Raw genomic sequence first — 14872 nt, 5'->3', positions numbered from 1 at the left:
TGTTTGGACACAGCCAAAGGCTTTGATGAATCTGCTGCAGTCAATGCATGCAGGAGAGTTTATTTTTAGTATGGTTCAACATCAGTACCAGTTTTGGTAGCGATCTTATCGGTATTTGGATCAATCCACCCACCTCTAGTGTAACCTCCTCCAATTATGAAAGTGGGTCTAAAAATTCTGCCATTACAAAATAAGGCAGGGCAACTTTATTTATGTTGCACATTTTAGTAGTAGTACACAAATTGTTTTACACAAAAGTAAAGCACATAAAAAAGTACATTGCAAGATCATTTAAAACAGGAGAAAAGGAGGAAATGATTGATAGTAAAGTGAAAGTAGATTGGACTACAAATTTCAGCTAATATTCTTTAGATGGCACAGTGAAAGGCCACTTTAAACAAATACATTTCTAATCTGGATTTAAAACAATTTAGGGTTCCAGCACTTTTACCAGATAAGTGGTGTGTGTGAGTGGAAAATGTCTGTGCAAGTGTTGTGGTTTGCAGACCAAGGTTATAAAGCAAAGCAGTTCCTGTGAAGTAGAGGAGAGAAGGTTGGTTGCAGTCAGACTCACAGGGTTCTATGTAGGCCATATCAGCAGCAATGCAAAATGTCCAACCCCAGAACATACTGTATGGTGCGTTTGATTTTCTCCTGATATTGTTATCCATGTTATTTAGTGTGGCCATCCTCTGGTAAATGAGAAGCACCTAAGCAAACTTCAGTCAGGGCTATTATGTTATTTTTAAGGATAGGAGGCTTGTTTTTTTACTGGCTTTACAAAGTCATCCTTTTTCAGTCTTGTTCTCATAATCCATAGATTAATCTACCATGCTGACTGAGACCTATAGAGTCCAAGATGGAGTTGCATGGGTTTTGGTGTAATTAATTTTTTTGCGACATTCATTCCAAGGCAGAATTGGCAAATCTATTAAATGTCTTCGTCTTGTGACTAAAATAGAAAATCTTACTGTCAATCAATAACTTAAAATTGTTTGTAAATGTCCTTATTACCCTTGTCTAATAATAAGAAGCAGGTGAGGGTTCTCTCAGACCATTTGTGATGTCTCTCCACCTTAGTGTTGTGTTCATACATCTGTGAGCAACAACAAACTAAAATAATGTTCCTGATTTTATAGCAGTGGCAACACTGATGGCATGTTTCTTGTTGATTTACATATAATGTTGGTTATTAGCTTGACCAGCTACACTGATACGACCTATATACAGTGTATCAGTCTGGTAAACAGCTGCCACAGCTCGATTACGAAGGGCGGGACCAACAGAGTTAGCCTCAATCAATCAGAAAACTACTGTACGGATGTAATGCAAAAACTCCAAGCGACAAGCTATGTTTTTGTAATTTTGTAATCCATGAAACATGTTGAACCATCAAAGAAACGCCCCAGTGGATGCTTTCTGCTAGTTTTGCCCCAAAAATCTGATGATAGATGGCGTGCTCTCTTGTACGTTCTTAATTCTCATTGCAACATTGCTCCATTTGTGGTTGCCCGAATTACACTTTGTAAAGTCCTGCCTCGTGCTCTGTGATTATTGTGACCAGATCTAGCCAGATTCAGCAGCAGTTTACCAAAATAAATGATCTGTGCTCTGTGTTATTCAGTCTATTTTGACCAGGCTGTTTGATCATATTATTATAAAATCATGAAAAATATATATATATTGGCTTATTTAATTGAAAAACTGAAGCTTTCATATTGTAATCATTCTCTATACACACATTGATATATTTCAAGTATTTAGTTCCTTTAATTTAGATGTTTACAACTCATGAAAATCCCATATTCAGTATCAAAGAAAATTTGAATGTTACTTAAGAACAATACACAGATACAGATTTTTAGAAATATTATCCAACCAAAAAATATAACATGTACAGCTCTCAATGCTCAGTTTTTCCTGGATTACTGCAGCAATGCGGCATGGCATAGAGTTGATCAGTTTGTGGCACTGCTCAGGTGTTATCAGAGCCCAGGTTGCTCTGATAGTCGACTTCAGCTCTTCTGCATCCTTAGGTATGGGGTATTTCATTTTCCTCTCTACAATACCCCATAGATCTGCTATGAGTTTGCTGTCCAGTTAAGATTAGAGATACCATTGTCCTTAAAACAGGTACTGGAAGCTTTGGCATTGTGCTCAGGTGTCAAGTCCTGTTGGAAGATTAAATCTACATCTCCATTATGTTGGTCTACAGCCGGAAACAGAAAGTCTTTTGGCTGTGTTGACCTTGGAACTCAGAAAAAACACCATCACCAGCAGAGGAAACAGCATCAGTGTGGTGGTCCTTGATGCACTGACTCCAGCTGCAGTCAATTCTTTATCAATCTCCCCTGAACTTTTTTCAACCACATCTTTTCTTTCCCTTTGCCTCTCTATTAATGTGCTTGGATACAGAGCTCTGTCAACAGCCAGCCTCTGTAGCAATGGAAATGTTTGTGTTTCCTTCCATGTGCAAGATGTTAGTGGTCATCTTTTGTATAACTCTCAAGTCAGCAGTCTTCCCCATAATTTGTAGGCTACAGTATAGAACTACACTAAGAGAACATTTAAAGGTCCTTTGCAGGTGTTTTGAATCAATTAGCTGGTTATAGTGTGGAACTAGGTGTCTCTATTTGAACTTTTTCATAATCTGAATTTCTGAGATAGCTTAAAAAAATTGGTTTTGTCATTTATAGTCGTGTAAATAAAAAAAAAAACACTTGAAATATGTCACTCTGTGTGTAATTAATTTAGACAATTGCCAGTTTCACATTCTGAATGTAATTCCTGAAATAAATCCTTTTTTTCATGATATTCTAATTATATTATCACCAACGTTACAGCCTGTACATCAGGCATATTAATGCTCTGAACTTTTTGCCCCGTGTTTTTTTTTTTTCTCCTACACTGTTTACATTTGATCTCTGCGGCAATTTATGGAAATGGAAATTTTCATTTACTTTCTGAAAAACTGTAATTAACTAAATTTTTTTGTAACACTGTGTATACAAAATTATAATAAAAGTTGTCTAAGTCTAATGTTAAGTTCAGATTGCCAGCCGCTGAAGCAGCAGAAGATGCTAGTTTGCATGCAAAGTCAATGGTTGACGCACATCAAGGCGCATCAAAGGTCCTGCAGCGTATTTTGAGCAGCTGAAGCAGCGCGTCATGTGTTTCTGAGCATCTGAAGCTCGTGACGAGCTGCAAAGCAGCTCCTGCTAAAGTTGGAAAAAACCTTTGCTGCTCGATGCACCACATCAACCAATCAGAGAAGCTGATCTGGGAGCTTGCAGGGAGACAGACACAGCACTGCTGATGCAAAGAGCTACGATCGCTCCTCTGAAACAGTTTAATGCCTAAATTAACTTAAAATGTCAAAACCTGCCTGCACAATATGTTTGATTTTATTATTCTGTTGCCTGCAGTTTGGATTACCTACATTAAAAATGCCTACCAGCTGCCGCGAACAGTAGCGGAAAACCGCGAAGAGGCAACCGGACCAGAGGTTGCTGTTGAACAGGATTCCCAGTGACAGCGCACCGCCGGTTTACAGAGGTCTGAGTGGCTCTGTCAGCTAAATAATATTTGAAGGCAGGATCACAATCTGGTTAAACTGACTGCACAGCTGAATTCTTTAGGTGGACTTTCTCACTTAAAAACATTTTAAAACTACTTTTTACCCACTGATCACAGCAAATATAGCTGCCATTGTTACAGGCAAAGAAAGGATAGGGTAGCTCCGTCCAACACTCATCAGACCCACTTTTTCGACCAAGCAGGTAGAGCAGCAAAGATGCTTCAGCTTCTGTGCGTCAGAACTAAACTTGTACAAGCATAAAAAAATGAAGCTGCAGGCGCGTTTTTTGCTGCTCCTGCTGCGTGGGGGTTGAACGTAGCATAAGTCTAAGTCTAGGCATTAGATAGCTGCAAAGAGAGAATGTAAAAAATGGTCCCATGATGACAGAGTGTCAGTTCCTCCTAGCAGTTAAGTTGTAGCAAACAGGGAAAATGTCTGAATTCTCAACTTTAGCATAAAAGACCATTAGGTTCAGTTTTACTCCTTCTAAAGAGGGATCGAATGTTGAGGATTTTCCTCTTCTTTTATTCCTTTTGGATTTTTCCCTAACAAATTTCCTGTGCAAAACTAAACAAATGCTCAGTTACATTAGTAGCTGAATAAGATTTAAAAAAAATATAGAGCCTTAAACACACGATAAATTGCTGTGGCATATTAGAATCTAACCTTTGAACCCTTTGTCATCTTTCACCTCCTCAGATCAGGAGTAAATCTGAAAAACCTAACCAAACAGATATTTAACATTTATATTGACAACTTATTTCTGTTTTTATTCATTTAAAGCAACAGCCTTTAGGCATTGCCTTCAAAGCTAATATAACTTTAAGGCTGGATCAATAAGGCAGTAATTTGCATAAAGAATGGCTAACGTGAGCCATCACCCAATCCATTTCTATTAAATGGCTTTTTATTTCTGCCTCTCCAGTCATTTTAATCTTTTCACTTTTGCTATTGAACCTCCTGCCTTTTGTTTTTCACCCCTTCTACCATGTTCTTCTCTCACTTGCTTTAAAGATTTTGGTCACCTATTCCCACAGCAATTCCTTGTTTGTCTTGATTCAGACTATAATAGTATTTCATCTTTATCACAGTAGAGTAGATAAAGTCTCACTGGAAAGACAGGAGCCTCACAATCAGAGGATGGAGGGACTTAGGGAAGTGGGCAGTTAATGGCTTAAATGTTTAATGCATGAGCCTTCCATCCAGCTGAGTCAGCAGAAAGCCAGGGAATCTGTCACAGGGACTCTGGATGCTCTGACGGGAAAACTGCACTATTTAGGTTTTTCCAGTCCTTAAGTTCCCGTCTTAAATCATAAATTAAACCTCTGATTTCTTTGAGAGTTCCCCTGGGATGTTTGCACTTAAACAAACATGACATTTAGTTTTTGTCACCAGTAGACACTATTTGTGCATCCTTGCTAGGATCGTTGACACCTCGTTAACATTTTCTTGACCTTTTTACCGAATGTTTTATACTGCAATCTGCATTTAAAAAAACAACAACACTGTACTAAGCAAAGTTTTTGCAGACTGTCTAATAAGATCAGTGGACAAAAATAGGTTTTAAAAAAAAGTTATATTGATTAAACTTTATTATTCTCACAATGGAGAAATTCACATCTGCATTTAACCTATCCCCTTAGGGGCAGTGGGCTGCCATTGTGTGGCGTCCGGGGAGCAGTGTTGTCTTAAGGGTCTTGCTCAGGGTCCCAGAGTAGAGACTGTGGGGATCAAACCGGATGCTGGCAACCTTCTCAGAACACAAATTCACTGCTCTAACCACTAGGCCAACACTCTGATGAATTTTCCTCTTAAACGTTACGAATTAAGTGTTCCCATTGCTGATTGTTGTCCAAATAGAACATTCCCCCATGAGGATCTCCCATAAAGAAGTTTAGCCACTTCACAATAACCTAATAAATGGTTCAACAATACAAATTATCCTTTCTTCCTCATCCCTTTAGCCATTTTTTTCTCTCAATGGTTTTAAAAACATTTTTGCAATCTGGTCCTGCAGGACTTATTTTTTGTGCTTATCTGAGATTGTGTTACACAATCTCAATGAGCTTTGGGGCAGTTGCGGCTACAATGTAGCTTGCCACCATCAGTAAAGTGTGAATGTTGCATGAATGGGTGAATGACTGAATGTAGTGTAAAGCACTACTAAATAAGATCCTATATAACTCCACGTAACGTTGTTTTGTCCCCTGTGTAGTTTTTTCTAAATCTGCAAACATTGTAATCAAAACTTGCGCCAAACTAAACGCACAAAGACAAAAAAATTGTGCAAATGACCATGCGCAACTGTTTTAAGAGAAAAAAAGTTTATAATGCAAAAAGTTGTAAAGTTTTGTTTGCAATAAACCCGAAGCAGAGAAACAAGACATCAGGAGACTTGAATATTTATTTTGTTTATGGAAGAAACTGATATTTTTCACTTGAAGATCTCAAAACATCAACCCTGGTTGTTTCCACAGACAATCACCAAAGTTCTGCTGCAGTATTGTGCAGTGCTGGCCAAGAGCTTTCCAGCCTACTGTGAGAAGGAGAAGATAGTGAGTACCCACTGCAAAAAACTTATTTAATTTGTAACTGTGTGTCCAAGGTCGATTTAAAGGAGTTTTCTATTTTTGTTTTTGCAGTGATTTATTTCTTATTCTATTATTTTCTCTCCTATAACACCTGTTCTCGACTCATTCCTCTTCCTACAGCCCTGTGTACTAATGAACAACATCCAGCAGATGAGGGTCCTTCTGGAGAAAATGTTTGAGTCGATGGGAGCAAAACAGGTGAGTGTGAACAAGTAGATTCAAACCTCATAGTGCCACTGTTTTGTTTTCCTGCTAAATCTGTTGCTAATATCACCTGAAAGAGTTTAACATCATCTTGGTGAACTAAAATGCTTCAAGTGTCCTCAAATCCGGGCTAAACATTTCCGTGATCCCTCTAGTTTATTTATAAGATTTTACACAGGTGGGAATAAAAACAGTTTATAAGGATTGTTTCCACAGAATCAGTGGGATATTATTGAAGATCGGAAGTTTAGAAACTGGCATTTGTGTAGATTTTCTGGTAGGCCTCTGGGTATAAATATGGGATAACATTTAAAAGACCCCCCTCATTTAACATGAGGGAGAAAAAGTGTGCTTCTTTTTCTCCATAGAGTAGTTGCTGTTTTTAGCCGCTTTCACTGGTGGATTGGATCTCATTTGATATCAGCAGGAAGAGCTGCTCTCAGCTTTGAGTTGGTGGAAGCAGCTTTGTTAAAGATATAGTGGAGGATCTTCATGAATTTTTGAAAAGACCCGCCCTCTTCCACGTAAAAAAAAAAAAAAAATGCACATGCACAACCCTGTACCCGCTCCCGTTGGGAATGCCAATTAGAGGTGTGCGAGAGCATGCATGAGCCAATTTCTCCTCGTGCACGCTCTGTATAAAAGTTGCTCTTTGCATCACTCATACAAACTTACTTTCCAAAAGAACATTTGCAATTTTTTCCACTATATCAGACTCATCAAGTGAGAATGGGGACGAGCACATAGGACGACCTTATAGAAAACATATCACCAGAACAATTGACAATTAGGATTACCACTTATTTTGATGATCCACCAGGAAAAAGAACATCCTCCACTATACCTTTATGTAAGATGAAAGTCCTGAAAGCAACATGCAGTACATTCACAATTCATAGAGAGAAAATAAAAATGTCACAAAAACTTTCCATTATAACAGTTCTTGCTGTCAGATTTTTTTTAGGAAAAAAAAAGTAAAGTTGGAGGTTTAAAGTAGCAATTTTATGTAAGGAGTAAGGCTGATTTTGTGTCTGCTCTTGTGCAGTTAACTGCTGAGGAGGAAAGGGTACGTCTGAGGATTTGTCCTTCATCCCTCCTTCCTCCTGTCAGTAGAAAAATAAATACCCATCCTGAACCCCCTTAACAATCCCTAAATGGAATCCATCCCTGTAGACTGTGTTTGGATATTTTTAGGCTTAATTAGACCTCTCTTCCTCTATCTAACAATTCCTCTTCTCCCTCCAAAATAAATAAACAAAAAAAACTTTCCTTTCCATCTGATTCGTTGCTGCATTTTCCAAAAAGCTTGAGAATGAGGAGGAACCTGACGAGTGCGATGAAGAGGTGGGTTCAAGGATATACAGAATTTTTAATATTCAGGATTATCCAGAAATTTCATGTAAAGGTACAGTTTTAGTCAAAGGTTTCAATCAATGTAGACCAGAATCCGATTAAAATGAAAAGTTTTAATAATTTATTGAAGTATTTTGTTCCTGAGATGGGTGATCAGACAACACACAGCTTATTTACTTGTTTATCCAGAAATTAAAATGTAATATAGTCCAAATTATACATTCAGGCTCAAATATATACTTACAGACCCACTAATATCCACTTATATTTGTTTGAATGTTGCTTAAAATAGACACAAAAAACAAATACATTTTTGTCATTTCAATCAGACTTCTGACTCACATAGAAATAAACCTACCACAAGGTAGAGATAGAAATATTTATTGAAATAATTAATGAATAATGATAGTAGGCCTGTATGATTCTTGGGTTTTAGACAGCTGATCTCTGTGGGAAGTGGAGGAGAAATGAATGGAGCCAAAGTGGTTTAATTATGCAGTTGTTGATTGGGAAAATGGATCTTACTGAGGTTTGGAGTGGGTGAGCTGCTGTTGAGGATAGGAAACAGGAGCGGACAGACTGACCTGGAGGTGTGAGGAGGGAGAGGAGCACAGCTGATCATTGGGACAGACACAGGAGGTTAGCATATCAACAACACCTACTGAGAGTAGTTATCTACCCTAGGCGGCTAGATAACCTAATCAATTAATTCTCAGGCAAATGATCAATGACAGCTCCTCTTTACTCCTCTTCTACAAAACAAGATGATTAGGAGCAGGTGTGTGGGAGCACACTGCTGAGCCCCACCCACCAGGAGGAACTGCAGCTCTGAGGAGGAAAGCAGAACAACACAAATACACTTTAAATCCTTGACAGGTGTATCCTTCTTCTGAAAGGCTTTCACATTTCAAAGCTAGTGAGGATGTTTAGGAAGATAAATTTTGCATGTCTAAAATGACATGCAGAGTAGACTTCCTTAGCAACAAGCTGCTGTTAGGGCCACTTTTGGCCTGGCTCAGATGTTTTTAATCACATCTAAAATGGAGTGAATTGGTTTGACGCTGACTGGACACCTTTAGTCTACGTAAAAGCTGGAACTTGATCCCTCATCCTCCATTTTTTTTTTTTTCCATGTAATGGTTTCCTGTATTCCGCTTTCAATCCTCTCTGAGTGCTGTCCTTAGGTGCCGGCTCTCCTGCATTAAGCCATATACGTATTTGGAAAGGCAGTTTAGTTTTTCCTACACAGAGGTGACAGTACATCACTAAGTTTGTGATTGGCTCTTTTGTTCTCAGGGCAATCACACCTTGTAGGAAATTTGATTCTCAGATTTTGTCTAAGAACTTTCATGATCCATAAGGTGTAATGCGCTGCATTTTCAGAGCACCGGACGACCTGTCCTGAACCTCCAAAGATTATTCAATTTCTTGCCTGTTTTTAAACATTATGATTACCTTCTTAGAAGCCTTTTTTTATATGTTATTATATTACAATACCAAAGAATAGTAGTAGAACTGTATATGTTTATGATTTCTCATGGAACTGTTGATTTTTCCATAGTTTTACTTTTTTTTTTTTTTTTTCATCCCTGTATGCTCACCACCAGGCCATTTCTGAGAATGAAGGAGAGGATGGCATGGTGGGTAGGCTGCAGCTGAAAGAAAATTCAGCCTTATTTTTTTGTTAATATTTTCATTGTCTATATTTCTTAAAATAATCATCTTCGTTTGGTTCCCTTGGTTTAAATCTTTATTGCTGACAGTCAGAGGACACCAAGGTGAGGGGGAGCTTCCAGGTCGGTAGTGACCTGGAAGACTGTTGAACTTATCCATCTGAAACATCCTTCTTTGTTTTCATTTTGTCTCATTATTTCCCTGTTTTTCTTATTCTATTAACCAACAGTCTGGTTGCTCAGACTCAGAGGGATCTGAGGTAAGATTGAAGTTATTTGGGTAAAAGTCATGCTTGGTTTGGCTTACTTTGTAGCAATGTTTCTGTTCTTATGATTCCTAAAACTTAGAATCACTTTAATATTTGCATCAAAGCACTAATATTTATTTTAAAGTATATTATGTTAAAAAATACAACAATTATGCTGTTAGCCATGGTTATACACACCACTTTATTTTGCTACTTTTGCTTTTTATGGTTTCAGCTTTAGTTCCTTTATTTTGGTGTTGAAGTTGGGAAATATGTTAAATAAATTAATTGTTGGGGATTTTTTGTTTTGTTTAAAAAAAGTCCAGCAGTCTGTGTGGTGGAAGCTAAACCTAAATGCATAGTGAAACAGATCAGAGTGATATCATTCAATTGTATTCACTCAGCACTGGTAAGAAATTAATTATTGAAAACTTGTTGTAACTACATTGTTTTTTTATTTTTTCATAATTTTCTGTATACAAAGTTGTTAAATATATCAAACTTATTGTAATATGATAAGGTTAACTTCAGGTAATCCAAGAAGCACTTAAATGATGATTTAATTGAAAAAAGAAAGTGATTCCAAACCATCCTGTTCTGATGTTAAAATATGAAGAAAAAAAAATAAATAAATACTGGTAATTAAATCAAACATAGTGCCAACAGTTGCCGCTGAGTAGTTTATTTCACCCACATTTGAAGGGTGTAACGGAATAAAGGCCTGTTTAAGGTCTTCCTAATTGGATTTAAGTCTAAACTTTGACTAGGCCACTCTGAAACACTTCCTTTTTTTGTTTTGGCTTCCTTATGAGCCATTCAGAGGGTTTTTGGAATGAAAAAATACTTTCATAAACAAATCTTTAGGGGCTATGGTGTACTTTTGTTGCACTAATGGATCACTAAGATAACTGTGTGGTTGGAGTGGCTGTCACCACAAACCATTGATGTAAACTCCCATCATTTTATTTACTTGTTGTGGTTTTATTCCACACTGTTTAGGCCTGTTTTAAGCTGTTCATTAATAAAGATCCCACTTTATGCCTGGCCCAGAACTGAAAGGTGGAAGTGGAGAAAGATAGATTGTTTGAATTGTGTTTATTTATCTTTGTTTGTGGCATCTAGAATCTGTTTAGAAATAGAGGGATCTATTTCTAACCGTTCTGCTTTTGCTGTTCTGTCTTCTCCAATTTGTCCTGCTCTAAATGGTCCTGCTGTCTGCTTGTAGGTTGACAACAAAGAGAAGGAGAAGGTCAGTCAGGGTCAATTTGTTTTGTGTGTAGTGCTGTGCGTGTGCAGTTAAATGATTAGATTCTTATGAAAAATTAAAGGATTTTTTTATTCATTGCACTTACTGTAAATAATTTAAGCCTTTATTACTGTAATTTTGATCAATTTGGTTACAGAGAACCAAAACCTACAATTTAGTGTCAGAAAAGTAAAATATCACAAAAGTTCACTCAACATATTTTAAACAGAAATGTCTGGATTCTGAAAAAAAAAAAAATCTGTTAATTTCCATGCATTTAGGGCTGGGTCTTTGGCTCAATTTTAAATTAATTATTGCAGTACTACAGCATGGGATGTAAGCAGTTAGCATGTTGCCCTCTACACGCCAACATCGTACCAAACAGAAGCAAAAGACGCTTTAAAAGCAGCTTTCAGGTCATTGTTGGACACTATTGGGTCTGTTGTCTCTTCTCTTCCTCTTAAAATACCCCTTAGATCCTTTACAGGGTTCAGTTTAGAACAGTTTGCTGGCCAATCAAGCACAGTAATACCGTGTTGACTGAGCTAGCTTTTGGTATGTTTGAAGGTGTTATAATTTTACATCCTGCGATAAATAACAAAAATAACAGCCGTTTTTATAGTAGTCTAATTAGTGGTGCTGTATGTTTTCATCAGTTGTGTGGTTTTGGTCTTACAAAGATGAAGAGTCCCATTAGAGCAGGAGACTGCAGCTGTGCCCAGATATAGAATTCAAAATGGCACAAGAAAGATTTCAAAATTAAAAAGAACTAAAAGATTAGTTACACTAAAAGATTACTCTGCAAAAATGCTCTTGAAATAAATAAAAATGTGTGTTTACCCTTTGAGCAGGCTGATAAGATGATTTGCCAATGGACTGAGAATTTTTGCTCTTAAAATAAGATAGATAAAATGCACTTGAATTGTTTTTTTTCTATCTTAAATATAAATTGTCTGGGGCGTGCTTTGGTGGCGCAGTGATTGGCGCGGATGACCCATGTATGGAGGCCTTAACTATGTACAGCAGCCAGCAAACCACTGAGATAGAGCTTTGAGATAGGAAAAATATATCTGGACATAAATTTAGTGTAAGTACACCTCAAAAAATGCAAATCTAAATTAGTGATTTTTTTTTCTCAAAACAAGTCCATCTGTTCTGTGTCTATAAATTGTTTGTGGCGTGCATTGGTGGTGCAGTGGTTGGCGTGCATGACCCATCCTTAGTCCTCCACACAGCCGACGCGGGTTCTATCCCGACCCCTGGTCCTTTGCTGCATGTCTCTCCCCCTCTCTCTTACCCCCTTTCCTGTTAACCTACAGTCCAAAAAACAAGCCACTAGTCTGTAACCCCCCCACCAAAAAAATTTTAAAAAATAATTAACTGTTAATTGTCTTGTTCCATTGGAAAAGTGTCTCACTTATTTAGATTTGCTTTTTTTTTTTTTTGCAGTGCACTTACACTAAGTTTATGCCAAGATCTCAAAGCTCTATCTCAGTGGTTTGCTGGCTGCTGTACACAATTAATCATGAAGATTAAAAATAAGGTCAAAGCATAAACCAAAGACTTGAGAAATTTCCACCTCTCAGTAACGACATAATATTGCAAACCACAGAGAATCTCAGTCCCTGGCAGGAGAAACTGAGATTTTCTTTTCATGTTTTATTGTTGAGCACATGATTGTTCCTGAAATCGGAGCCACTCTCAGTAGAATTCAACAGATCCTAGTTTGTTTTGTGTTTAGATAAGTTATTATCTGTCCACCTGTAGGATGACTCCTCAGCTTATGATGAGAGCGAGGAGGAGCAGGAGAAGGTTTGGCTTGTTTGGTCTTATACTCATCTTCCTCTGCTGCTCCTGGACTCCTCTGCACCAACTAAAATCCTCATAGTTTACCATAATCCTCCGCCCCTTCTCTCCTTTGACATCATTTCTCTATATAAGGCGTGGCCAAGTCCAATCCTTAAGAGCTCCCATCCTGTGGCTTTTAGATGCATCCCTTCTTCACTGCATCCAAATAAAAAAATAAATAAAATAGCTTATTAAACAGGCCTTTGCAGATCTAAATGACTGACAGCTAATCCGGGAATTGAGCCATGTGATTCAGTTCTGTGGAAGAAGGGATGCATCTGAAAGAGTGCTCTGTAGGACAGGATCCTTCCATACGTGCCTATATATCCCCCCTCCACCATTCTTATCTTAATTCAATCTCTTTTTTTCATGTGTTCCTTTCTTTAATGAAAAGCTTGACAAAGAGAAGGTGATCCACAAACCGATTAATTTGACACAAATATTTGGTTTTTGTTTGTAATTTTAACCGGTTTTCCTGTCCTTTTTTAACTTTTTTTAGTCTGAGTCCAAAAAGGAAAAGGTTTGTCTGTGTTTCTATATCCTCATCATAAGAGTAACTTTTTTGCACCAATAATATTTTATAGTGCTATATACAGCAGGTAACTTTTGCTGCTTTTTGTACATATCTCCAATCTTTTTAAAAGCTGAAAAGTGATCAATCTTTCATTGCAGTCATGTTTTTTTAGATGAAATACACTTATTCTGTGGAGGAAAATATAGTTTCGTCTCTTAATGCTTTAGAGAAGCTCACAGTCTTTACTGTTGCATCTTACAGGGTTTCATTGCAGACAAACTTGCAAAATCTTTTTAGATCACAGATTTCTTGCTATTCAGTGCTATTTAGGTCTTGGAACTGAGGCAGTTGTTAAAGAAGACTGCTTTTAATGTCTTACAAACGTAACTGCTTAGGCAATTAGATTTATTTGACATCAGGTATTTCAAAGAGTCAATGATGAATTAGGAGTTTTTAATAGATTTAGCGCATGCAATTTTCTAGAAAAAATTCTCTTACTGGTTTATTAATAGATGTAATGAAATTAAAGGCTGGGTTTCTCTCAAAGAATAACATGTTTAAAAGTTTCTACAGCTCATCCCAGCTGCAGCCTGGTGGGACTGTCTGTTAATGATCCTAACACAATCAGGAGATTTTAAATCATCGCCACCTTGATCTCAAAAGTACCTGAATGTGCAAATCCTGTCTGTCCCTAGCTAATCCTGTCTAACGTCAAGGTTGTATTTCATATCTTTAACCCCTGATGAAAAAAAGGGAGAGTTAAGGCTAAGAAGGAAAGCTGGGAATTACAAACCTTGCAGCTGTTTCACTTGTAGACAGCGGTTATTAAAGTGTGAGTCACAGCTTGCAGGAGGAGACAGTACACCTGTTGAAACTGCTAAAACAAGATTGCTGTCAGCATGTTGTTGCTTTAGGGAAGGGGGGGGGGGGGGGGTATGCAACAGATGCTGTGGCTCACCTACACATATGTGTCCTTTCAGGCTGAAAAGAAGGACCAAGAGAAACAGGTTGGTTGGTTTGTGGTCGTCTTACCCTCAATTTGCAGAAAGCTTCATCCCTACTTTATTTTTTTTTTAAACAGTGCTCCCTGCCATTGCTCTCCTTTTCTTAGCTTTTCTTAAGTATTTTTAAAAGGCATATGTGGCTGTACATTTTCTATCCTAAATAATACAGCTTAGATATATCTCTTGTTTGAAAATAGAGTATGTTTTCTGTCTCCCCAAAAAGCAAATAACATTTATCTTAAATGTCTTTATCCTTATTTTCGCCCAAGGAGGAAATCATTACCAAAGAGGTGGGTTCTTGAAACACATTAGTCTTAATTTTAGAAATATAAATAGATACAAGGCCCTGCAGGAACCATAGAAATTCAACAGCAACAAAAAAAAAACCTACCAGTTACATCTTTTTCAAGTTTTTGTCTTGCATTTGGAAAGTTTAAATATAGTTTACAGATGATTTTCCTTTAATTAGAATACTGTTGAAAGGTTAGACTTAATTACACATAATAAATCTTATATGGAGAGTTTTAGTTTAAACCTGTTTATATAGGCTAATCATGGTGTGGATGGAGTTATATAGTGCTGTATTCAGGGTATTCATGGAAAATTGGGTAGAA

General features: G+C 37.4%; 1 protein-coding gene across 2 annotated transcripts in view; it reads left to right on the top strand.

Moving 5' to 3' along the window:
* LOC107095723 (protein unc-13 homolog B-like) overlaps nt 1-14872 on the top strand; it is a 213717-nt gene that overhangs the window by 181997 nt on the left and 16848 nt on the right. For both annotated transcript variants that reach the window (XM_015391972.1, XM_015391973.1), the window contains 2 exons: nt 6055-6132; nt 6289-6366. In XM_015391972.1, the coding sequence (XP_015247458.1) occupies nt 6055-6132; nt 6289-6366 (156 nt within the window). The remainder of the gene's footprint in view (nt 1-6054; nt 6133-6288; nt 6367-14872) is intronic.

This window comes from Cyprinodon variegatus, unplaced genomic scaffold (genome assembly GCF_000732505.1).
Source record: "Cyprinodon variegatus isolate N-32 unplaced genomic scaffold, C_variegatus-1.0 Scaffold567, whole genome shotgun sequence".
Taxonomy (NCBI): domain Eukaryota; kingdom Metazoa; phylum Chordata; class Actinopteri; order Cyprinodontiformes; family Cyprinodontidae; genus Cyprinodon; species Cyprinodon variegatus.
The sequence above is the reverse complement of the archived record's forward strand: the minus strand, read 5'-3'. Positions and strand labels throughout refer to the sequence as shown.